Source organism: Kalmanozyma brasiliensis (assembly GCF_000497045.1).
Source record: "Kalmanozyma brasiliensis GHG001 unplaced genomic scaffold PSEUBRA_SCAF1, whole genome shotgun sequence".
In the NCBI taxonomy this organism is placed as follows: Eukaryota; Fungi; Basidiomycota; class Ustilaginomycetes; order Ustilaginales; genus Kalmanozyma; species Kalmanozyma brasiliensis.
The window spans coordinates 458,768-483,210 of NW_015961948.1; the positions used below are offsets into that span (position 1 = coordinate 458,768).

The window sequence follows — 24,443 nt, forward strand, 5'->3', positions numbered from 1 at the left end:
TGGAGATGGATGAGCACCTTGACAGGTCTTATGTAGTTGAGGGACGAAGAACACGGATACCGGAGAAAAAGAGCGTCGTGGATCTGTGCGCCGATGACAGCCACTTGGGGCAGTGCTGTGAAAGCGGGACTCGCTGTCGGTGGGATCGATGGAGATTAGATGTGGGAGGAAGGCAGAAAGGTGTGATGCAACGTGAGAGCATAACTTTGCGAGGGCCTCTTTTTGCGGTAACATCTTCGGAAAGCATCGAGCTGAGCTTTCAAGTTGAAAGAGCACGCCTTTGGTCGGAACTGCAAAAGAAAAAAACTCAAGTGGGCCAAAAACACGGGCCGTGTTTCCCAGGGTCCCGCGGGGCATTTCCTCCAGGCTGAGTCTTGCTGACTGTGGTCACTTCTGTCAACCCATCGGCCTTGTCCGTCATGCTCATCCTTTGCAATGCAGCTGCGAATCTCAAGCTGCTCCTGTTCGTGAGAGTGAGCCAAAGACAGTTAGACGGATAACGCCGAGCCCGGCCAATGGAGGAGGAGTCAGCAATGATGGACAACGCTGGAAAACACATCTCTTCTAAGGAAGCGAGCGATCATCGGACCCTACAACTGATCAGGGCAAACAGGTCCAAATGAGTGTGCGTCTGCAGGTCAGCCGCGCAGCCGAGTTGGCTGATCCACCGAGCAGCGTCCCTCTTTCCCTAAGCGAGGTTCCATGCACAGGACAGACGGAAGCATCAACCTTCGCTCGTCTTCCTGATGCGATAGGACTGCAGCGAGCTCCTGTCTTCGTCTTGCCTCTTGCTGAGCTTGAGTCTCGGCTGCGTAGCAAGCAGAAGAGAGGAATCTTGAGTGTCGCTGCACCTTTGCGAGCTGCTTGATTCAAGGCGTGGCTGGATCAATCAATTCACATGCCGAGCAGGTTCGTGCGGTGGCGCATCCAGTTGACGCTGACCGCTCAGCAAGCCGACCTTCAAGACCTCGAAGGGCCGTAGCGCAGCCTCACCTCTTCCGAACGGAGCTGAGCCATGGTGAGGGGGCTCTTTCTCTCAATCCGAAAACGCACAGATCCATGTCTGACTCGGCGCGAACCGTGCATCTCGTCAATGCGGCCTTCATTGACTCTTGTTCTGCGCAATCTGAAGTCAAGCTGCACTACTGAAGTTCGCTGATATCCTCCGCTGCTGTTGCCATCACCATCAGCCAGGGGCAGACTTGCATAGGGGCTCTCTCCTTCTTGAGACGATCGAATCGGAGTTTGGTTCCACAGAAACAGAGCTTTTTTTCGGTTGCAGAGGCGAGCAGAAAAAATGCGGGGAAGGCGGTCAGCTGACTGAGCCCTCACGCGCCAAATCCTCATGATGTGAGATTTTGCTCCTTGCTGTTTGGCTGCGTTGAGTCTTCAGCAAATCGGCCGACAGATCTCTCCGATTCGGTCGCCTTTTGCCGAGAGAGAAAAAAGTCGGCGCCGGGTCCATGTGATCCGACACCTGACAACCAGATGCTCCGGTCCATCCTCTCTATCCTTCCATCATCACCTCCCTACCTGGCCTGAAGCATCTTCTGACCGCGCGGTCTCATGGTGCTGATTGCTTGTCCTTTCTCAACGTCTATTATTCCCGGCTTGGCTTCTCGTTCGTTCCGCTCGTTCGCTCCTACTCTCCGTTCCCGCGTCGTGGCACCTTCGACTCCTCTCTCCGTCTCTTCGCGCTTCTTCACGGCCTCTCGTGCATCTTCACCGAGTCCCATCACCGCACATCGTCTGAATTGTCGCACCGATAGCATTCGAGCTGCAACGTACGCGACCATGACCTGGACTCCCCCCAACCCCACCTCGGTCGGCGCTCCTGCCGTGCGCACCCCCGAGGACACCCACACGCATGCAGCGGTCGCAGAGTACAAGCCTGTCCATCTGCATCTCGACTGGAACATCGACTGGGATGCACGCATCATCAAGGGCCGTGTCTCTCACATCATCGAGCTCCTCCAGCCGGGTCTCACTTCCATCACCTTGGATGCAAGCTACCTCAAGATCATCTCGGTCCACGTCGAAGGCAAGTCTGTCGACTACAGTCTCGGCACGCAGCGAGGAACCCTCGGTGCGCCTCTCCAGATCCCAATTCCCTCCTCGATCAACAAGAAGGGCGACAAGGTGCATGTCGACATCGATTACAGCACCACGGAGCATTGCACCGCTCTCGGCTGGCTCACAAAGGAGCAGACCGCAGGCAAGACCAACCCATTCCTCTACTCGCAGTGCCAGGCTATTCACTGCCGTTCGCTCGTGCCCTGCATCGACACGCCTTCTCACAAGATCACCTACACCGCCACTGTGCAGTCGCGGATCCCGGTCCTCATGTCGGCCCTCAAGGACGACGCCAAGCCAAGCCAGGCTGGCACCTACCACTTCAAACAGCCTGTGGGCATCCCCTCGTACCTCATTGCCATCGTCGGAGGTGACCTCGAGTTCCGCAAGCTTGGCGAGCGTACCGGTATCTGGGCAGAGCCACCCAATGCCGATGCTGTCCAATGGGAGTTCGAAGCCGATGCCGAGCGTTTCCTCAAGCACGCAGAGAAAGTCATCTCGCCCTATTCGTGGACCCGTTACGACTCGGTCGTGCTTCCACCTTCCTTCCCTTACGGAGGCATGGAGAACGCCAACTTGACCACGCTCACCCCTTCGCTCGTCTGCGGTGACCGAAGCTTGACCGATGTCCTTCTGCACGAGCTCTGCCACTCGTGGTCCGGCAACCTCACTTCGTGTGCCAACTGGACCCACTTCTGGCTCAACGAGGGCTGGACCGTCTACCTCGAGCGTCTTCTGCTTCAGGATGTCCACGGTCCAAAGGAAGGTCCAGCTCACCGTGGCTTCTCCTACATCATCGGCTCGAAAGCCCTCAAGGATGCGCTCGAGCAGTTCACAGGCACCCCGCGATTCCAGCGTCTCATCCCCGCCTTCAAGGATGGTGAGGACCCCGACGACGCTTTCAGCTCCATCCCTTACGAGAAGGGCTCCAACTTCCTCCTCTACCTCGAGCGCACCGTTGGCGGCCTCGACAATTTCCTCCCCTACGCAAAGAGCTACTTTCACGCCTTCTACAACCGATCCGTCACCACGCAAGAGTGGCGCGAGCACCTGTTCAAGTTCTTCGAGGGCAACGCCAAGGCTACGGACGCGCTCAACAAGGTCGACTGGGATGCGTGGTTCCACGGCGAGGGTCTCGAGCTGCCCGTCAAGATGGAGTACGACACGACGCTTGCCGAGCAGGCCTTCTCGCTCGCTAGCCGATGGATCCAGGTCATCGACGGTCAGACTTCGCTCGAGAGCGCCCACTTCAACCCTGCCGATATCGACGGCTGGAACGCCAACCAGGTCGTCGTCTTCCTCGAACGTCTGCACTCGGGCCCCAAGGTGCCGCTGGTCGTGACGCAGAAGCTCGACGAGGTGTACGGCTTCAGCAAGGCGACCAACGGCGAGGTGCTGCTGCGCTTCTTCGAGGTCGCACTCGAGGTCAAGGGTGGCAAATACGCCCAGCAGGCTGCCGAATGGGTCAAGGGCCAAGGCAGGATGAAGTTCTGCCGAACCGTTTACAGAGCGCTCAACAAGGTCGAGCCCGAACTGGCAAAGAAGACGTTCCTCGACAACAAGAGCTTCTACCATCCCATCGCAGCTGCTCAGATTGAAAAGGTATGTACTGATCTCCCGTCTCACCACTTTCTCCCCTTTTATCTTCTCTCCCCGCCGAGTGAGGTGTTGCTGCCAGCAGCTCGTGCGACATCCTGGACACTGTTGCTGACACGCGCCTCGGCAACGTCGTTCGCCCCATCTTCTCCTTCCTCAGGATCTCGGTCTCTAGATTCACGCATACTCAAATACAAATTGCATTTTGCCCCATCTCCTCTTCATGCCGACGCTTGTGCAGGATCTGTCCCTTTCCTCCTCGACACAACCTCCCTTGCCGCCCGTGATCACGATCTTTGGCAGCACCGGCACGGGTAAAACCAAGCTTTCCGTACAACTTGCCCAGGCCCTCTCCGCATCCACCGACGCCCCCCATACCGGGGCGGAGATCATCAGCTGCGACAGCATGCAGATCTACAAAGGGCTGGACATTATCACCAACAAAGCGACGCCGTCCGAGATGGCCGGGATTCCGCACCACTTGATCGGCTTTGTTGACCCGGCGGATGATCTCGAGGGTGGGTATGACGTGACGCAGTTCGTCGCAGACACCAATCGTATCGTTGACGAACTTGAGGAGCGCGGCAAAGTGGGTTTGGTGTGCGGGGGAACAACGTACTACTTGCAGCATCTTCTCTTTCCTGGTCGTCTCATCACCTCGTCTCCCGACGAAGAGGTGGAACTCACCCTCGACCCGCTCTACCAGTCGCTGAACGAGGAGGAGCGGGAGCTGTTGGACCGAGTTTCGGCGGGAAACGCTGGGAAGGTCGACCTCGCCGCTGCAGCCACCGCCGATCCGGCGCTGAGTATGAAGCTCTGGCAACTGCTCTCCAAGCTCGATCCCACCATGGCGGCGAGGTGGCATCACCGCGACGCGCGAAAGATCGCCAACTCTTTGCGGGTGTACAAATCCACCGGTCGTCCACACTCCGCGTTGATTGCCGAACAAGATTCCCATCCCACCCCACCTCCCTCCAGCAGCCGGGGAAGTGTGAGTGGGCGTCGGAAGCTCCTTTTCTTCCTCTGGTGCGATCCGGCTGTTCTGCGAGAAAGGCTGGATGCGCGGGTGGACGAGATGATCTCTCGCGGGTTGCTCGACGAAGTGTCCACCCTCCGCACCATCGCACCCTCCCCGAGCTTCCAAAGCGGCATCTTCCAAACCATCGGCTATCGGCAGTTCGCACGCTACCTCGAGTCTCCTCAGGAAGATGCGTGGGAAAGGGCGGTGGAGGAGACCAAAACGACCACGCGTCAGTACGCCAAATCACAACTCAAGTGGGTGCAGAACAAGCTCGTACCGGAGATCCGACGAGCCCAGGCCAGAGGGGAGGAGGTCGAAGTCTTCCTTCTCGATGCAACAGACGCGCAGAAGTGGGGAGAGAAGGTCTTGACCCCCGCACTGGATGTCATGCGCCGCTTCTTGGCAGGAGAGCAGTTGCCAAGCCCAAGAGAGGTCTCCAATCCCACAGCGGCAGAGCTCTATCTGTATGCGGGAAGGAGCGAGAACCAGGCCCTCACAAGGATGGGCGAAGGAGATGGAGGGGAAGGAGGAAGGACGATCGAGGCCAACAAGCTGTACACGTGCGAGGTGTGCACGTTCGATCCTGTCCACCCGGTGCGCGTCCGAGAGGTGGACAGAGATACGCATAGGAAGGGCAGACACCATAGGAACAACGTCAAGCGCAGAATGACGGACGAGGAGAAGGAGAGGAGGATCAGAGACAAGATCGAACAGGGTGAACGGGTGAGGGCGCTGCGAGAGCAGTTGAAGCAGCAGCAGCAGCAGCAGCAGAGCTCAGCACAGGACCAAACATAAGAGTCAAGATAGACAAAGTCGCGATTAATCATATACCCCGGAGCGAACGAGCAACAAACCATAACTTCATGTGGGCGGCTGCTCTACAAAGCCTGCGTAGCGTCGATCTCAATGGCGGGCACGATGGACGCCATAAACTTGAGGAAGATGATCATGTACTGGTCCACCCTCAGCCCTTCCACTTCCTCCTCTTCCCCAGCAGCCTCGTTCGTTGCATTTCCCGCATCCTTTCCCTCGGCCGTCGCTGGCGTCTTTCCCTCCGCCCCTGACCCCGTGACCCTCTTGACAGCGCTCGAGACGCTCCAACCCTTCTTCTTCTTCTTTTCCCCGCCCGCCGTTGCTCCCCCCGACGCAGCCGCTGCCTTCCTCTGCTCCTCGATGACGCTCGCATTCATCCTCTCGATGACCTTCTTCATCACGCTCGCGTGCTTGCACGGGTGAATGCTTGCGGTCGCCACGCCCACCGCCGACGCATTCGACGTAGCCGAGCTATCAGGCCCAGCATGCCCATGGGGGAATGGCTCGATGGTGACCGTCTTTTGCGCATAGTCCGACGAGACGTCCTCGAAGATCTGCGCGGGCTTGAGAGGGACGCCATGCTCGTCGTAGCCGACGAGCCACATGCGTGGGGTCTGGTAGTACTTGTCGTACGTGATGATGCAGTCGTACTTGCGGACCGAGATGAGTTTGCTGTTGTCCCCTCCACCGGCGGCTGTTGTCGAAGTGGAGGTGGGAAGGGTGGGTGGTGCGGCGGTGGCTGGGTCGTCTTCCTCGACAACGCCGCCAGCGAGGTCGTCCGTCTCATCGTCCATGTCAGGGATGTCCGGCATGTCGGGGATGTCGCCGATGTCGGTGCCAGAGGCCGAAGCCTCCAGGTTGGAGCTCGAGGGCGTTATGCTGACACCAGCGACACGGGAGGCAAGATCGTCCTCCTGGCCCTCGGTGAGCTGATGTTCCGGCGCAGCTTGGTCTTCGCCAATGTCGGGAATGTCGATCATGTCTGCTGCTCGGTGGTTCGAGCCTGCCTGCTGCTCGTCAAAGTGAGTCGCCACCCACTGATCATCTTCAGCTGCGTCCGCTGCCCCCTCATCGAAGCTCATGAGCTTCTCGTCGTCATCGTTGACCCCGACTCCCACCCCCTTCTCGATCTGACTGACTCGACGCAGCGAGGGTACGCCGCACGAGATAAGGAATTGCTTGTCCTTGGGCAGATAGTCGCGCGCCTTAGATGAGCTGCCGGCACACCATTGCCATGTCGGGAACTTGTAGGATAGGAAGTCGCCCGCAGCTACAAACTCTTCCGGTGTGATCCGGCCGTGCTCCTTGAATTTCGACTCTCTCAGGACGGGTGAGAGGTAGTCGCGTACTGCCCAGAAGTGGGTCTGTAGCGTGTTCATGTTGCGAGGACCGCAGAAGGTCTTGTCGGAGATTCTACTCGAGAGCGTCAGAACAATCTTCGATGGCAAAGGCGGGGAGTGTCAAAGTGGCGAGGTGTCAAAAGGCAAGGTGTTGTGAGCTGCGTGTCCATCAGAGCTGAGTTTTTTAGAGTGATGGTCCGTGGTTCAGGCTGCGCTTTGAGTGTGACTGTTCGAAGGGACCCTGACTGGACCCTAACACGAGGGCGCAAATTCTAGAAATGTTAGTTATGCGGGTTGGAAAAGTCGCAGCAAAAAGTCATGGCAAGAATTGAGGTCGCAAAATGATGCTCCGAAAACAGCTCCAGCACTCACTTCGAGCCATCGCATGAGCCAGCAGGCTTCACTCGTCACGTTGTACCGTCCAGGCTGCTCCTACAGAAGCAACGCAAGGCGACCAAGAACAATCAGAGACGCATCTTCCGACTCAGCATATCAGCATGGAGACGCAGTCTACCTCGGAGATCGCACCGGCCAATCATTGTGCCTCTCGTGAGATTGCTTGGGACGCCAATCGGACCCTATGCAAACAGACAGACAGTAACCTTGCTGGCACATGCATAGACGCAACCAACACTGTGGAAGACTCTGATTGACTCTGGTTGACCGGCGGGCAACGGATCGTGGGAGCCGTCGCAGTTTTAACTCAAAAGCCGGGGCAACCGTACAGCGACAACGCTCTGCCGTTCCTGCTTTGTTTGAGATTCGAGCCAGTTGAATCTTTCCAAGAATCTGCTGTGCCTTTCTATCGAGGTCAAGGTGACCCTCGTACGGTCTGGACACCCCAGCTTTTGGGGTTCTAGGATCGTCCCTTTCAAAGTGCGGCGGGCGGGTAAACGGCGTTGACAAGATGGCGATGGTCTAGGCTTTGCGTTCTGTGCTCGGAGTGCGAAGCGTCGACATTTCAAGTTTGCTCTGCCGAAATGTCAGACAGTAAAGTATCGCGTCGGCGAAAAGAGAGCTTTGGTGCGCCCTCGTGCCAAAGCTATGCTTACGTCGACGCGCCGATCCCCACGTCCAAAATTCAAGTCGACGCGGTGCACTTCGACGATCGGATGATGCTTATCATGTGCGCGTTTGTCCGCACGGCACGTTGAATTTGAGTGTGGCTCGGCGCTTAGCCCGCTGCAGGCCTTTGAACAGAGCTCGTCCTCCCCTTTCCATCCGTCCCCGAAATTAACGGCCTTCAGCACCATCAACGGTTGCCTCAAAGGTCTGCGCCGGCGATGTTGTCGGCAATCAGATGGTCTAGACGGGCCGATCTTTCGCTTTGCACAGCCGAACAATCATGGGCGGAGCCCCAAGATTGGTCTGGATGGCCTGTTGCTTGTCCCTACATGTGCTCGTACGATTTGCCTCGTCGGGCATGGGCTGAAGCGAAGCGTCGCAAACAATGCTTTTCGAGCATCACTGGCGGATCTCGGATAGCAACTCATGCAAAGACGACTTCACCTTCAAGCATGGCCGATGCAACATGAGCAGCACTCGCAGACCAAAGCAAATGCCGGATGAGCTTTTGTGGTAGAGTGGGGGGAAATCCGCAAGCATCGCCAGCACAGCGGATGATCACTGGCGTCGGTCACATCGGCATTGTCCGTCTCGCTTTGTGACAGGCAGACCATGGGATGAGCACATGGGCAAGCACTTCCACCGCCATCGTGGGCACCGACAATGCATTGCCGAGCCTCTTGGGCGAAACAGATTCGGCAAATACCAAGCTTCTTGGGTTAGCTGACGAGCAGACGACGGCATACTCAATATCGGCATGGGAGGGTGGGCGCAAGTCGATCTGAACGGAAGAGCGAATCTCAAGCCGAGCCGCAAAAGAGAGTGACCCATGACAACTGAGCAGAGAGAGCAGGGTGGCAGTGACAGCCTGCCAGCTTTTCGACGTCCGCTTGTCTCCCTCTTGGCAGCGGCGAGGGCGACGCCCACACTCTAGAACCACGCTGAACTGGGGAAAAAATGTTGATCCAAACGAGGCGCTTACTGAGCCATCTCTGTCGGCAATGCCGACGATGGTCAAGTCCAAGAAAAACCTTCGTTTAATTTAATTCATGCCGGTGTTTGCTAGCGTTTAGGCCTCGATCTGGATGGATTTTATTTTAGTCAGTCTGGAAATCATGACTCAGGACGCAAAAAGGCTGTGAAGCGGATTTTGCTTTCCATCCACATCGTAAGCTTGTCAGACTGCTCTGCTGCTGCTCCTGGTTGAGTGGATGATTCACAGCTCGACGCCGCGGCCTTGTTGGACACGCCCAGGCTTTCAGCATCTGTTCAACTCCGATGAGCACGGCAGCCTCTCTTCTGACACCCCTGCTCCTCTCCCAATATTTCGGGTCGGAAATGCCGCCCACTTGCGGGCCATGGAACACGCCTTGCAAATATTGGCCACAGGGATCAGAGACAACTCATTGTCCTTGGCCCTCTCCGCCTGTGCCTCTCTGCCGTCTGCCGGCGCAGTGGATTGGCGTGCGATCTGTGTGGTTTGTGGTTCAGGGTGGTGGCGACGCTGTGCTGTACCGCAACTTTTTGGCGACGTGTAGAACCGTGTATCTCCTGCCTGCCCCTCAACTGAGCCCTGGCTCCCCTTCGCGTTCAAAGACTGTGTCCCATCTTGCTCTCCCCTTACTTCCCTTCCACATCCACCTCTCATCGCATCAATCTTGTCTCTACGACAACAGCCCTCTGGCACACCCTAACCTCATCACAGAGACCGATCCAAGAACAGCTCAATTCAGCTGAGGATCCCTTCTCTGTACCACATCATCCATAGTGACGTCCATCATCTCATCCACCTGGCTTGCAACCGACCAAGATCGACTCAGTTCCTATCGCATAACGACTTTGCAATCAGCAACCTTGCAATCCGACCGCAAAGTGTTCACCACAATGCTTCATCAGCGCACCCCCTCCCAAACCTCGATTGGGCCTTTCAATACGCCGAGGCCCACGGTGCACCTTGAGCACCCGCCTTCCATCCCGCGATCGCCCATTCGCAGTACCGACCCTATGCAGAGCGAGTTCTCGTCGGCGCTTCCGCCGGCGCGACCGCCCGCGTCGTTCACGCGCAGCGCCTCGTCGCGCAGCAACCCGGCACTCACACCTGCCAAGCGACCTTCGTCTGGTCACTCGTCGCGCCAGTCGTCGTCCGACTCGATCGGCTCCGTCAGCACCGCCTCGTCTTTCGCCCGCGCTGAGTCTTCGGACTCGACCGCCAGCAGCTTTGGCTCGTCCAGCGCGGAAGAAGAGGACCTGATTCAGGTGGTCTACACGTCGTCCGCCAAATCGCGTCACATGCCGCTCGACGAGGTCAAGCAGATCCTGCGTGCCTCGCGATCCAACAACACCGCCTTGGGCATCACCGGCCTCCTACTCTACCGCGATGGTTCCTTCGCCCAATTCCTCGAGGGTCCCGCTGACGCCGTCGACTCGCTGTACGACAAGATCGAGCGCGATTCGCGTCACCACGGCGTCATCCGCGTGCTTCGACAGCCCGTCGCCAAGCGCGACTTCCGACAGTGGAGCATGGCCTTCCGCGACCTCGACATGGTCCGCAAGCACCGTTCGCACGATTCCGACTGTGTTGGCGACGAGATGGCTCCGGAGGAGCACGTCAACGAAGGGTTCAGTCAGCTGATGAACGTTGGCTTGAGGGTGGGCGACTCGTCCGATGGCGATTACCGACCCGACGCGTATGGCAACGCCAAGCTCGATCTGCCCGCAGACATGTCGGCGAGCATGCGTAAGCTCGTCGTCACCTTCTACCGTCTCATGGATCGTCCCCTGTAGTCTCTCGTCTTATGTCTCTTTGGGCTTCCATTTCGGTCTCGCGGTCTTCCGGTATACCCACGCTGCTGTCATCTACATTGGCGACGCAGCTTCGTCTTGCTAGTTTGCCTTCTCTCTCTCACTCGGGTTAGCGTCACCTCTCTCTCTCTTTCTGCTTCCTTGTTCTTATTCAGCTAGCGTCGTGGACATCTATGGGCAAACACGTAATGGATACTTTCACTCACTTCTTTTCTCTGTGCGACCGGCCCGTGTCTTGCTTATTTTAAAAGCAGTCAAGGCCAGCATGAGCGAGCAATCCCAGCGTGAGCTTATCTCCTTCACCCCACGGTGGATGTATCATTGAGCGGAGGGTCAATAGAGCTTTGTTCGGCAACCACGCCGATCGACCCTGCCATGGCGGAGTTTGGAAAAGACCACGCTGCTTTCTCTCAGAAAGAGACCCAAGCTGAGCTTTTTTTGGTGGCTCTGCCCTGCGGACTCCGTCACCCGAGGGTCCAGCTGGATCAAGGCTCGAAATTGACCTTGACTGTTAAAGTGTTGCTACTCTCTTCGGGTCTCGGACTGAGCCCTGGGCGGGAAAAAAATTTGGGAAGCATGCACACTGCAAACTTGCTTCCTTCACAGACCAGCCAACTCGACATCAACGCCTTCCTGAACGAGAGGGTCTATCAAGATGGCGAAGGGCGGCAAGAGCAGTCGCGCTCCGGCGACGCCGTTCGTCGATGCACCAATGACCACCGATCCGCGCTTCGCAAAGGTCCACACCGACCCGCGCTTCCTCAAGCCCAAACGCGATGACACCAAGGTGGTCGTCGACGACCGATTCAAGGGTCTCTTCGAGGACGACAAGAGCAAGAAGAAGAAGACGGACAAGTACGGCCGCAAGGTCGGCAAGGGCAAGAGCGATGCGGATCAGATGAAGCGCTTCTACCGACTGGAGGAGGAGGATTTGGATCCTAGCAAGGGGGGCTCGGACGATGAGGAGGATAGCGACGAAGATGCTGCGCCCGTGGACTATGCCCGTGGAGAAGGCATGCTCGAGAGCAGTTCCGAGGAAGAGTCATCCGAAGCCTCGGACGATGAGGATGAAGGCTCGGATAGCGAAGACGACGACAGCGAGGAGGACGACGTGATGATCGGCCCTTCCACCGTCATCGACCGCGAGAAGAGGAAGAAAGCTGCTCGCAACGCACGCTTCGCCGACGACGACGACGACGATGACGGTCTCGGATCTGACATTGGTGAGATCGACTTGGACGAAGACGTTGACGAAGCCGTCTTTGCCCAGCTGGACGCTCAGGCGGAGCGTGCCATTGCCGAGGGGGGTATCGAGGACGACGAGTCCGACTCTGATGCTGAGACCTCCTCCTCGCGCAGGAAGTCCAAGGGCAAAGAAAAGGCACGCAGCAAGAAGTCGAGCAAGAACAAAATCCCACGCGGAGACGACACTTGCCGCCTGGCCGCCGTCAATCTCGATTGGGATCACGTTCGCGCCAAGGACATCTACAAGGTCTTCAGCAGCATTGTCTCGCCCACCGCGGCGATCTCGGCTGCCGAAGCTCTCCACGCTCACCGTCAAGCCGCCACCACCGACTCGTCCTCCCGTGCCAGAGCAGCACCCGCCATCTCGCAGGTCCGTGGCAAGCTGCTCCACGTGCGCGTCTACCCCTCTGACTTTGGCAAGGAACGCATGGCCAAAGAAGACCTCGAAGGTCCGCCACCCGAGATCTTCAAGGGGTCCAAAACCCTCTCTGACTCAGACGAGGAGATCACGGCCAAGACCATCATCCAAGTGGACGAAGGTGGCGAATTCGACGAAGAAGCCTTGCGCAAGTATCAACTCGACCGCTTACGCTACTACTACGCCGTGGCGACGTTCGACAGTCGCGAAACCGCGCGCCACGTGTACAACGAGATCGATGGCACAGAGATGGAGCGTACCGCCAACGTCTTTGATCTTCGTTTCGTTCCCGATGGCATGGACTTCGCGGACGGAGAAGAGGGGCGCGACGCCGAGTTCCGCGACGAAGCAACCGAGGACGCGGCCAACTACAAAGGTGTCGACTTCAAAACGGATGCGCTGCGTCATTCGCGCGTCAAGCTGACGTGGGATCAGGACGATCCGGAGCGATCCAAGTTGACGCGCATGGTCTCGCGCGGTGGACTCAGCAAGGAACAGCTGCGGGACGACGATTTCAGAGCCTACCTCGCGTCGGATAGCGAAGAGGAGCCGGATGCCGAGGAGATTGCGGCCAAGAATGGACGCAATCGTCTCCGGGCATTGCTCAACCTGGACGGTGGGGAGGACGGAGGGTTTGGCAAGAAGGGCAAGCGAAACGGAGGGGTGTTCGACGACCCGCGCCACGACGATGACGAGGAGCAGGGCGAGATGCAGATCACGTTCATGCCCGGTCTATCCGAAGCAGCGGCGAAGAAAGCCGCGAACGGCAGCAAGAAGTCGGCGGAAGGAGACGAGACGACGCTCGAAAAGTACCTGCGCAAGCAGAAGGAGAAGAAGGAGCGCAAGAAGGCCAGGCGAGGCGAGGAGCCGCTCGACGAGGCCGAAGAGGAGGTCGCCGTCGACGGTGCCATCGACAACACGGACGCTGGCTTCGATGACCCCTTCTTCAACGAGGACATGGACATGGAAGCTGCTCTCGCCGCCGAGTTCGGCGACAGCGCCCCTAGCACCAAGTCGAGCAAGAAGATCAAGTCCAAGACCACCAAACCCGCCCCAGTCGAAGAAGACCCGGCCGAAGCTGCCCGCCAGCACGCCCAACTGACATCTCTGATTGGGTCGACCAACGACGAGCTCACCCAGGACGGTCGCCAACATTTCGACATGAAGGACATCCTCCGCGTCGAGAGCGGTAAAGATGCCAAGCGGGCCAAACTGCTCAAGCGCCTGTCCAAGAAGAAGCAGCGCGAAGAGGCGCAATTCCAGGAACGCAAAGGTGCCCCTCTGGTTCAGGACACCTTCGAGATCGATGCCAAGGACGATCGATTCAGTGCGCTGATGGACGATCATCGGTTTGCGATCGATCCGACGCATCCTGGCTTTGCCAAGACGAAAGCGATGCAGAAGATCATGGATGAGAGAAGGGGCAGGTTGGATCGGCTGAATGGGGATGATGTGCCGATGGGGCGGGAGGGCAAGAGGAAGACGGGAGGGGATGGGGAAGGTAAGGGAGATGGAGAGCTGTCGGCGCTGGTGGAGAAGCTCAAAAGGCGTGGGAACGGCGCTGGGGATGAGGATGAACAGAGGCGGCACAAACGCAGCAAGCGCAAGCCGAAGGCGTAGTCGTTCACATCCTCCTTGTCTGTCTGCAATGCAAAGACACGCGCCATCGAGGTTGCTGCTTGGAACCCGACTGAAGCCGTGAGCTCTTTCTGCCTGTCGTGAGGAGCATTGAAGTCAGAGATGAGAACTTTGCGCCAGTGGGGCCGCCAGCTGAGCCACGGCATGGGATGGATCGTTTCCGAGCTTGACTTTCGGTTGTGTGTCGCTCCAGTCTTCGTTCTTTCGAACCCGGCCGTGTGTGGCCGTGTGTGTCTCCCATTGAATCAAGGTACGCTGAACAGTGTCGGATTTGTTGCTGTTGAGTACAAGTACATTGTGTGCGCGGGCCTATGCGTCTTCAGGACCTTCCGAGCCGGGAATGAGCTGAGCGAGTCGGTATTCAGAGCAAGCAACGCGGTCAGTATCTTCCAACAATCAAGCCTTCCTTGCATGTGATTGACGACTTACCATGCAGATGTTGTTCCCGTTCAACAGCGTCTGGCCCAGCTTGACCTTGTGTTTCTTGCCGTCTGCAGTGGTCTCGCTATCAAACGCCAAGTTGAAATCACATCAGTATCGTCTCCTCTCTTCCGTCTTCGTGGCAGCTCGCACTTACTATTCAGTAACGTCCTCAAGAACCATGTTGACGTAGTCATCAAAGCCGAGGAGGGTGCCGCTGAATTCGCGGTCGGTCTTCATGATCACCCAGATGCTGGAGCCGATGCACTTGTCGATGAGTTCGAGAGGGAGGATGGTTGGGAGAGCAGCGGCGGCGGCGGCTGCGCCGGCGGGTGTTGGTTCGCCTGGAGGTGCCATCGTGTCGAGCTATGTATGCGTGTTGGTGTTTCAAGCGAAGAACGGGACCGATGAAGACTGTCAAAAGCGTTGAGGCGGGTGCGCGTGGAGCGACCGAGTTCCGAATATTTTTTCGACGCTCAGTCCTCGACACCTCGAACCCCTTTCCGCTCCCTTCACACACTTCGACGGATGCGCTACACCCGCTCGTTCGTTCCCGCACATTAGGCTCGGCATCGCGGTCGACGGAACAAAGAGCCATGCCAGACGAGAAACTTCAATCCTACCTCGCAGCACACTACCTCTCTGGCCCCAAAGCGGACGCCATCCTGGCGCGCAGCGCGGAAGGCAAACCCAAACGCAAGAAGAAGCGCGCCGACGCCTCTTCCTCCTCAGCTTCTTCTGGTCTCGTATTTAAGGACGACAATGATTCGTGGAAGGCAGGTGTCGCGGAGGACGACGAGGAGGGACCGGTGACGCAAGATGTTCATGATGCCAGCGCTCCCGGTCGGGCCTTTCGAAAGGTTGGATCGTCGAGCAAACGAACCGTCGAAGAAGCGACGACAGCCAGTGTACCAGAGCCGACCGAGTTCAAAGCGGGTCTTCGGAGCAAAGAAGAGATGAAAGCGGCGCGGTTGGCACGTGAAGCTCGTCGTCGCGAAGCACCCCCCACCACCACCGTCGACCTTGCCACACCTCCTGGACCCGAGGAAGAAGAGCAGCAGACGGTATACCGCGACTCGTCAGGTCGCGTCATTGACATTGCCGCCCACGAAGCGCAACTCAAGCAGCTCGAGCGCGAAGCGCAACGCAAAACCTCCGAGCGAGCCACCTGGTCCCAAGGACTGGTGCAGAAGCAACAGCGCCAATCGGACGCAGCCGCCCTCGCCTCGGTCTCATCCCAAACCGTTGCGCGGCGCGCCACGGACGACGAATTCGATCGCCACTTCAAGGATCAGCTCAGGGAAGACGACCCGGCGTTGGCGTTCCTGACCAAGAAGAGGGCGCAAGGACCGACGAAGCCCAAGTACAAGGGTGGCTGGCCGCCCAACAGGTTCGGCATCGCGCCTGGCTACAGGTGGGACGGCGTGGATAGAGGGACCGGGTTCGAGAAGGCGTTTTTCGAGCGAAAGAACGCGCTAGCGAGGAGAGAGCAGGAGGCGAGAGCTTGGGGCAGGGAAGATATGTGATGCTTCCACCATGCTGTCTCACAGCGCAAACATATACCCACGTCTTCAAAGAGGACAGCGTTCGTGACAAAATGTGTGTTGCCGGGTGAAGTAGAGTACAAATACAAAGGGCATGTGGGCCCGACTAGCGGCGTGATGCCGATGAGGTAGAAATACAGAGATGCCGCCGGAAGGCTCATGCGTGGTGCGCATTCGATGACGCGGTCTCTTCCTCCTCGCGCAGGCTGCCGTCTCTAGGCACCGACAGACCAGAGCCGTGGCGTTGGATGCGTCCCGAGCCACCGGTACCTGGTCGGCTTCCAGGACGACTCTGCGCGAGAGAGTCCGCGTTGCCCTCGAGGCCAAGGAGATTCGCCCTTCCAGCAGATTTGTCGAGCTTGTCGACACTGCTCGAAGGAGCAAAGAGGGTGGCGTCCGAGGAGCGACGGGACTCGTTCTGCGGCAAAGGGTAGGCATCAGGCAGATGGTCCGCCGTGGGATCTTCTCCTGTTGTCGGAAGATGGTTGAGATACTGCAGAGCGCCTCGTTTCGCATCGGTACTGTAGTCGTTCTGGCTGGCGCCGTGACAGAGTGCCGAGGATTTGGGCGAGACGTCTCCGGATTGCATGCCATTGGCCCCGGTAATCCCGATGCCATCTGTGACAATGGTCGGAACACCACTCGCGCTCAGCTCGGAAGCAGGAGACGTGAGGCCGCTCGCAGGATGCCGCCTGGCATCGCGAGATGCGAAGCGCGAGCCGAAAAAGGCAGGTCGAGAGGACGTGCCTGTCTCGGACATGACGGATTCGAGAGCAGGCAAGTGGCGAGTGTCGCGCGTCGGCGTAGAGCCTGTGGCGAATGGGTCGCTCGCATTCCGCATGCCGGGGAGCACCGCATTGTCGGGAGCAAGCTCGTCGGTGTAGCGCTCGTCTCTCCACTTGTAGGCGCTCGACAAGGAGGCGAGAACGGCACCGAAGGCTTGAACGTAGACGTTGGCAACGAGCATGAAGCCCATGTCGTTGGCGGACAGATCCAGGGCCTTGGCGATGACGAGCGCTAGAGCGTAGATGGTGGGCAGCACATAGCCAAAGGCAATGGCAAAGAGGAGCTGCTTGGACCAGCGCGCAACAGGACTCGACTTCTTCTGCATGAGCTCATTGTCACGGCGACCGAGATGCCAATAGCGCCAGAGCAGGAACGCCGAGGCGTAGACGGTGTCGACGAGCTGAAAGATGAGGGAGAAGAGGTTGCTGGTGTCGTTGGCAGAGCCGGTGACAGCGAGGCCGAACCCGAAGCGTCGGTATGCGGCGGCTGAGTTGTGCAGGGTGATACTGATGGTGGTGATTCGAGCGATCTTCATGAGGGACGGCAAGATGCTAATGGCGATGCGCTTCTTCCTGCTAGCGAGTGTAGAGGGATAGAAGGAGAGTAGGCGGAGCTGAATGGCGAAGTGAACGACGAGAGGCACCAGGTAGAGCAGAGCGGTGGAAGACATCCAGAGGCGAAACATGGTGTTCTCGGAGACGTTGCCGAAGAGCTGATAGGCCCAGAAGACGGTGTTGAGCGTTGAGCCGAGAAGACCGCCGAGCATGGCGACACCGAGGACCCAAACAAAGGGCAAGCGACGTTTCTGCGGACTGAGACCGTTCTTGAAGAGGACGGCGCAAAGAAGGACGAAGAGGAGGGTTGCAAACATGGAGTAGAGGATGATGTAGGTGACGCCATTGCGTACCATGTCGACGGGCACGAATTCGGCCTTGTGTGTCTGTTGGGTGGTGGCATCTTCAACTACAAGTGTGATGCGCTGTCGCCAGGCAGCGTCTGCTTGTGCGGCTGTGTAGGACATGCTGGCGAGAAAGCGAGCTGCCTCGCGAGATGCTGGAGGGCAGCGACGCTGGAGATCGAATGGGCTGCTTGTCGAGAAAAGATTGACTAGGACAGGTGATGTGCCATGAAATCGTAGAGTCGGGGTGTCATGACAAACGCGGCGAGGCAGATGAAGTGGATGAGCGGGGAATGGCGGGAAGCAAGCCGGTTGGTGGCTTGTCTTATGAAAGCGCGAGGGCAGTGGTAAGTAGAGTGAAGAGACGATGCGATTGAAGCGGCTGATTGCTATGGCAAGTGACTGGCTGCCGGAATGGCTGCGTAGAAGGCAAGTCGAGGGTTGAAAGCGTAGTGCGAATGAGTTCGACTCGTCAGCAGGTGAAGCTAGTGCGCTGAGGTTGCGAATCGAGAGGTGGTAGTCGCGAGTGAAGCGGGTGATGCAGAATGATCAGGCGAAGCAAGAGCTCGGATGGAGGCAGGAAAGGTGACCAGGTCCGGGATGGTTGGTGGGATGAGAAGAGGAGAGCTAGTTGGGATGTAGATGCAGGATGGAAATGACAAGAGGAGGAGGAAGGCCACCGGAAATGAGGGATGGCCGACTAGTTGGTAATGCGAGGCGAGAGGCTCGGGCTGTAAAGGCGCTCAGGGCGATGCCGTCGGTTAGTCGAAGCGGCGATCGAAAGGCGGAACGCAGCCAAGAGGGAAGCGAGTCGTGACAGAGTAAGCTAGCTTAGCTTGGCAAATGCCTTAGCGAAAGTGTAGCGCAGCGCTCGCCGTCTAGACTGAGCTAGTCGATTCAGGGGTGGCAGGCTAAGGCAAGAGGCGCAAAGCGAAGACCAAGACCCGAGTCTAATCAAGGGGTGTGTTTGAGCGGGAAACGGTGTTTGGAAGCGTGCATAAGCGACCACGGCACAGGCACCGACAGGCGACCGGGGCGAGAATGAGAAAGAGAGAGAGGCAGCGAAGAGGCGTAGAAGGGTCGGGATGGATCTGAGTCAAAGCCACAAGTGGGCAGCGTGACAGCAACTGCGCCATCGCAGCGGCCAAGTGGACCAAGATGCGAGGTCGATTGGATCGTCTTCCGTAGCCGAACTAAAAGCATTGCTTTATTGATTCGTATTAAATCACAACAATAGCAAGAGGGGGGAGAACCCAAAGCGAGCACAGCCGAAGCTTCGATGGAAGGGCACACATGTGAGCTGCAGCGTGACAGAGAAAGGAAGCGATGAGGCCAAAATTCGTTTTGCTCAGCTTTAAGCGAGGCCAAGGCGGAGGCGAACAAGCCAACACAAATTAAAGGCGATGCTGCTCGGCCCTTTCCGAAGGAATTTGGGATCAGCCAGCCGAGGCTGCCGCCCAGCCTGGTTCGAAATACAGCTTATTGACGAGGCTCGCCTGGCTGGCTCATCCCGTCGGGTTGCAGACGACCATCAGCCATCGGCCATCAGCCAGGCCGCTTGTGCAGGCTCAACGTGACCGGTGCAAGGACCTCATGCGATCGTGAATTCGGGCGCTGTTGACATCTCGCTCCCATCTCGCCGGATATTGTCTAGCTCAAGTCACGGCAAGGGAGCGGCGCTTAAATTGAGATTCAGCGATCCATCCCGTCTGAAGCAGCGCGGAAAAAGCTTTCAATTTGCAGCGGCGTTTGAATGCGGAAACGGCACTGCACAGTCGACCAACCGACCGACCCACCGACGCTAAGCTGACTGAAGATCTCGAAAGCTCGAGGAATCGACCGCGTACCTGATCAAGCTCGTTGCACCTGGATTCAGGTTGGACTTGGCTCGTCTATCATCAAGCCGCTCCCCTAACATAGTATCTGCTTGCAGCGGACGCTGCGATCACAGCGAGCTTTGCATGCATCCATCCGCTACCCTATCGTGTTTGGCCCTCGCGTCCGTTTGGACCTTGGTACGGCGTCGATCAGGCTAGAGATCATGTGGCGGCATGGACTTTGGCAACCTCCTCGGCCCAGTCAAGGGGCGAGAGTCCTGCCCATGGACCGGAAAGGGGCGGCCTTCAGATCGAGGCGCCGCTGTTGATATTATCTTACCCCGCTGCTGCAAGGGTCTGACCTTTTTACCCACGCTTCATACCTGTTTGAACCTCCGACCAGGGTCTGAGATTCGCACGCCTACGGAATTGCCACCCAGCTGCAGAGATGCCAGGGCGTTCTTTCCAGATGCAGAGCGGCACATGTCGTCGATTGCTCGTGCTCGTCCGCCAGGCCGGTGCAGCAAGTTTGATCGTACATGATATCACGTCTGACAGACTCTAGCGTTCCCCCGTTCTCTTCAGGTTCTAGACTTTTGGATCGCCGCGAGGGTCTGGATCGCCGATTTTGTATGATCGCGAGATCAGATTGCGATTCGCGACGTTCTCCACATCGTGCATGGAGCGTCCGTGAGACCCTGACCTCAACGAGGCCATCAGACGTCTTTCTCTTGACGTTGCATTGACATCCTCTCGGCCTGAGAGCGACAGCGTCGGGCCTCGGTTTCTCGGTACGATGAGTGCTCGCTCGCAGCACGGCGACCTGTCAGGGCGCCAACATCGGGCTGGTCTCTCCGCCACCTGGCTCACCACACTGGGCTTCAAACCACGAGTGACTTGGCGAAACGCAACGGCTTTCGTCATCCATTGCGCCTCTTCTATCCTATTTTTGGTCTTTCTCAATGCATCACAGCCATTTTTGATCCATCAGCTCGAGTCTAGATCAAAGCATGGAGATGCTGGAGGCACTCCGAGCCGAGCTGGATCGCTCAGTGGCTCACTCATCTTCTACGACGAGCTTCTGTCGGCCTTTATGTCGCTCATCTGGGGCGCACTAGCCGAGCTCATAGGTCTCGCTGCCGTCACTTCAACCTCGTACCTATTCATTGCCGTCGGTCTGGTCGCCTACACCCTGCCAAGAAAGCCTTGGCCGGATCTTGTTCCCGCGCGGCTCGTCTTTGCCATTGGCGGGAGTGGTGCCACGGCGATGCTTTCGGGCATCTTGTCAGAATACTCCGGCTCCACAACAGCGCAGTCATGGGAGGAGGAGGAAGGCGCAGAAGTCATCCGGTCTGCAGGCCGGGACCCGGAGACGACCTCGGACGGGACATTGCGGCCACCGTCCCGACCGCTGCTCGCTGAAGAAGGCGTTGAAGCTGAGGAGACGGACCGTCTGCTGGCTTCCGACGAGCAGGAAAGCAATGGCATTAGCCCTCTCGCGACTCAGAAGTCGGGTCGATCGCGACACGGTCGTGTAGCGGCCATCGCTGGCGTCTTTACCGGGCTAGGCGCGCTCATCGCAGTCTTTGTTCTGGTGCGCCTTCCCGAAAAGATCGCAGACTATCTCGAGCATCACGAGCACGGAGATGCTCCGCATAGCCCATCGCATGATCGCAAGGATGATCTGTCCATCCACCGAGCGACTGTCGGGACGTTCTGGCTTGTCGCAGCATTAGCGCTGCTGATAGCGTCCATCACCGCACTAGGTCTGAGGCAACCCAAAAGCAGCACACGTCGACTCGGTGCAGCCGACGCCTTGCTCAATCGATCGCAGCAACGCCAAGGAGACTACGGAGCTCTGCACGACAGCACGATCGCCCTCGCAGATGACTCACGGCAGGCTCGACGAGCGCGGTTGCGGCAGAGGCAAGAACGACGACAGCAAGCCACATGGGTCAATGTGATCCGCTCTCACATCCGACGATTTATCAGCGCATCCATCGGCGGCTTCCGACTGGCCGGGATGGGAAGCGCAACGGATGATACCGAAAAGGCAAAGGCACGGCAGCGCTTGGCATTGGAGCTGCGCATCGCGTATCTCGGTGGCGCTCTAGCGAGAGCATACACCATTGGCACGACAGCCTTCCTGCCGCTGCTCGTGACGCATCACTATTACACCTCAGGGCTGTGCCGACAGCTGCCGTCACCCAATCCGGACTCGCCGCTTCCGAACGACGAGCTGAAGAAGCTGTGTCGAAGCGCCTTCACCGCGACTGCCATCTTAGGCGGCACTGCGCAGCTGACCGCTCTCCTCGCATCGCCTTTCATCGGGATACTGTGCGACGCGCTTTCGCCTACCACGACCATCTCGATGACTTCAGCATTGGGAGCAATCGGCTTCTATCTGCTAGGTGTCGGCACATCCGGCTTTGCGGGAGACAAGCAGACGGGGGAAGAGACGCCGGACCCGTTGACAGGACTGTCGATCGCCGCTGCTGTGCTCATCGGCTTCGGCCAGATCGGCGCAATCGTATCGAGCCTAGCTGGCTGTGCTCAAGCCAGAAGCCTCATCGCGGAGCAATACGCCCAAGAAGAACGAGATGCATCGCCGAATCGAGAAGGTGAAGAGGCTGCCGATGCTGTGTCCGCTTCCGACACCATCAGACCACACGAGTCGGGCCGCCGCTCGCAATCCGAAGAGTCTCGCGCGGCGGAGGCGGGCCAGGGCGCGGGTGCAATCGCAGGAGCCTATACTTGCACTGGGTCGCTCTCCATCCTTATCATATCAAAGCTCGGAGGGTTCCTATTCGACATGTACGTGCCCAGTCCGTTCCTACTGATCGGCGGCTTCTCTGCATTTGTATCGCTTTGCGGGGTGGCTGTTAGCGTCGCAAAGAGGATCAAGCGGCTCTAGATGCATCAATACGACTTCTCACCAACGTCAAAGTCATAGCGGAGCAAAGCAGATGCAATTATTTGAGCCTGTCTTTGTAATGACTGGCTTCAGAGCCCACCGCCGATGCTCGAGCTTGCTTGTAGCCTTTCTTACATCGACTATCGGATTGCAACGGATAAACGAAGGGTTATCCACGCACGCCGATTCAGGAACGCCTCTGATCATCGCTGCACTCCTTCGCACGGGATTGCAACAGGCGCAGGAGGCGCGATGTAGTCATTTCAGAGCATAGGAAGGACATCCCGGCAGAGCGGTGTTGCAAGTCCGCACGAGAGGGCGTCAGGAACAGCGGATGGAAGTTTCTTTTTGATCGAGTAGTCGCGGCCCCGGGACTCGGGCCAGGCTCGCCCCAGAACGCGAGCTTGTGTCTCACACAAAGACATTCGCCTCACAATGCGGCGACAAGATGGCCGTACGCAACCTTGAGCGCCGAGAGAGTCGGTCAGGACCAGCGTCTCTCTCGCTCGAGGGACGGCGCTGTCTTCGGTAGGAAACGGACAAGGACAAAAGTACCGCTGAAAAGGATCGCTCTGAAAAGACCCTCGGCTTGCCAGCGGTGTGGTTGGTGTGGAAGCGAGGTTTTGGATGAGCTCGGCTAGGCATGTTGTTCAGCTGCTCCTGAATTAAGCTGTGGCATGTGCTTGCTTGCCGCACTCGATCATGCAGCCTCGTTCTTTCACGTGAGGTTGTTGGTGCTCGTCAGCAGTCCCGCTCGCTTCCTGCTCCTGTCGACAAACGTTGCTATCTGCTGTCGATCAAGAGATGGCATCGGTATGAGAAGCTGGATGGCTTGCAGGCTGTCTGGCTGGCGGCTGTGCAGTTGAGACACGAATGACGCTTGTGCCAGGGTATCCGGTGCAGGACAGCACAGTCGCCGATACGATTGAATCTCACGGATCTGGACGGAGTTGACGCCTCTTGATTGTGTACCGATCGCCATTTGCTTGTCAAGACACGGCAAAGCAAAGCGAGGCAAGACAAGCAAGGAGTCATCATGCCCCTTCAATCTAGACCTCGAACGAAAGGGCGAAAAGGCGAAATCTGAGTTTCAAGACCGAATTCGATATCCACCGAACCCTTCTTTCTCTGTTGATGGCTTGAGCCAAAGAGGCGTCCAGCCTCCGCAAACAAGGGTCTCGTCGTCTGATGCCATGAACTGTCGAACAAGCCGCTCGCAAGATTTCTGAATACGGCGGACTGCAAAAGTACGCCGCGTCTTGGCAATGTACAACGGCATTGAAACGAGGCGTACAGGAGCAGCAATGCATCAACACTGATGCGACATGCCCTGATGTCAAGACACTTGCCGGAGTTGAACCGTGTTGAGTGCAAGCTCGCCGTATCCCTGCCCAGCGACAGTAGTCAAAAAGTCGACGCTTACGACCGGGCCGCCTTGTCATTGTGCCTGATTTCAAGAGGAGCCGTGATCGTAGTGGCCGCTGTCTATAAGTGTGCAACCCACCACTGCGCTACGCCTGCGGCTGGCCACTTCCGCTGTGCACGATGGAGGGCTGTGCTCCTTGCTTCTCTTCCATTCGAGCTGTATGGGATTGCTCACACAAGACGCTTCTTTCAAAGCGAGAGATGCACTGACAACCAAGTCATCCCTCTTGGAGAGGAGGGAGTCAGCCTCGATCCGGCTGGTTGGGTTGGAATTGCTCAGATTTCAGTGAAATTTCAAATCCAAAAGGCGGCATGGCCCGGTACAACTGCCATCCCCGCGGTAGCCCGTCCACCGCGCTTTGAAAAAATGGACGGTCTCGACCCTGAATCGAGTCTGAGAGGAACGCTCTGTTGGACTGCCTCATGTCTCTGATTCGGATGGGAGCACAAGGGCGTTCGCTTGCTTTGCTTTCCTGCAACACGCCTCTTTGCCTTTTGCCTCGTGTCGACTCGCCTCGCCGGTTCGCTTACAACTGTTCGCTTGACCCTTGCGCTCCTCCTCTTCGTCCTCATTGTCTTTCCACGTCTCTCTCTCTCTCTCTCTCTCTCTCTCTCTCTCTCTCTCTCT

The 24,443-nt window shown here is 57.8% G+C and overlaps 8 protein-coding genes across 8 annotated transcripts; 5 read left to right on the forward strand and 3 right to left on the reverse strand.

Moving 5' to 3' along the window:
- Positions 1-1,566: 1,566 nt before the first annotated feature.
- On the forward strand, positions 1,567-5,485 carry PSEUBRA_000199 (tRNA isopentenyltransferase; the record flags this gene model as incomplete). The annotated part of the gene is made up of 2 exons (XM_016435802.1): positions 1,567-3,675; positions 3,911-5,485. The coding sequence occupies 2 exons, from the start codon at positions 1,567-1,569 to the stop codon at positions 5,483-5,485; spliced, it is 3,684 nt and encodes a 1,227-aa protein (XP_016294801.1).
- Positions 5,486-5,568: 83 nt separating this feature from the next.
- PSEUBRA_000200 (Autophagy-related protein 3) lies at positions 5,569-6,882 on the reverse strand (the record flags this gene model as incomplete). The annotated part of the gene is made up of 1 exon (XM_016435816.1): positions 5,569-6,882. One exon carries the CDS (start codon positions 6,880-6,882, stop codon positions 5,569-5,571), a length of 1,314 nt encoding a protein of 437 aa, XP_016294802.1.
- A 2,910-nt stretch (positions 6,883-9,792) lies between these two features.
- Positions 9,793-10,692, forward strand: PSEUBRA_000201 (BLUF domain protein; the record flags this gene model as incomplete). Its single annotated transcript, XM_016435800.1, has 1 exon — positions 9,793-10,692. One exon carries the CDS (start codon positions 9,793-9,795, stop codon positions 10,690-10,692), a length of 900 nt encoding a protein of 299 aa, XP_016294803.1.
- Positions 10,693-11,365: 673 nt separating this feature from the next.
- On the forward strand, positions 11,366-13,993 carry PSEUBRA_000202 (uncharacterized protein; the record flags this gene model as incomplete). Its single annotated transcript, XM_016435794.1, has 1 exon — positions 11,366-13,993. The coding sequence occupies one exon, from the start codon at positions 11,366-11,368 to the stop codon at positions 13,991-13,993; it is 2,628 nt and encodes an 875-aa protein (XP_016294804.1).
- Positions 13,994-14,320: 327 nt separating this feature from the next.
- Positions 14,321-14,788, reverse strand: PSEUBRA_000203 (Ribonucleoprotein LSM domain protein; the record flags this gene model as incomplete). Its single annotated transcript, XM_016435826.1, has 3 exons — positions 14,321-14,356; positions 14,441-14,516; positions 14,589-14,788. The coding sequence occupies 3 exons, from the start codon at positions 14,786-14,788 to the stop codon at positions 14,321-14,323; spliced, it is 312 nt and encodes a 103-aa protein (XP_016294805.1).
- Positions 14,789-15,027: 239 nt separating this feature from the next.
- PSEUBRA_000204 (Bud13) lies at positions 15,028-15,957 on the forward strand (the record flags this gene model as incomplete). Its single annotated transcript, XM_016435799.1, has 1 exon — positions 15,028-15,957. The coding sequence occupies one exon, from the start codon at positions 15,028-15,030 to the stop codon at positions 15,955-15,957; it is 930 nt and encodes a 309-aa protein (XP_016294806.1).
- A 175-nt stretch (positions 15,958-16,132) lies between these two features.
- On the reverse strand, positions 16,133-17,782 carry PSEUBRA_000205 (uncharacterized protein; the record flags this gene model as incomplete). Its single annotated transcript, XM_016435819.1, has 1 exon — positions 16,133-17,782. The coding sequence occupies one exon, from the start codon at positions 17,780-17,782 to the stop codon at positions 16,133-16,135; it is 1,650 nt and encodes a 549-aa protein (XP_016294807.1).
- Positions 17,783-20,569: 2,787 nt separating this feature from the next.
- Positions 20,570-22,390, forward strand: PSEUBRA_000206 (Major facilitator superfamily domain, general substrate transporter; the record flags this gene model as incomplete). Its single annotated transcript, XM_059464333.1, has 1 exon — positions 20,570-22,390. The coding sequence occupies one exon, from the start codon at positions 20,570-20,572 to the stop codon at positions 22,388-22,390; it is 1,821 nt and encodes a 606-aa protein (XP_059320955.1).
- Positions 22,391-24,443: the final 2,053 nt, after the last annotated feature.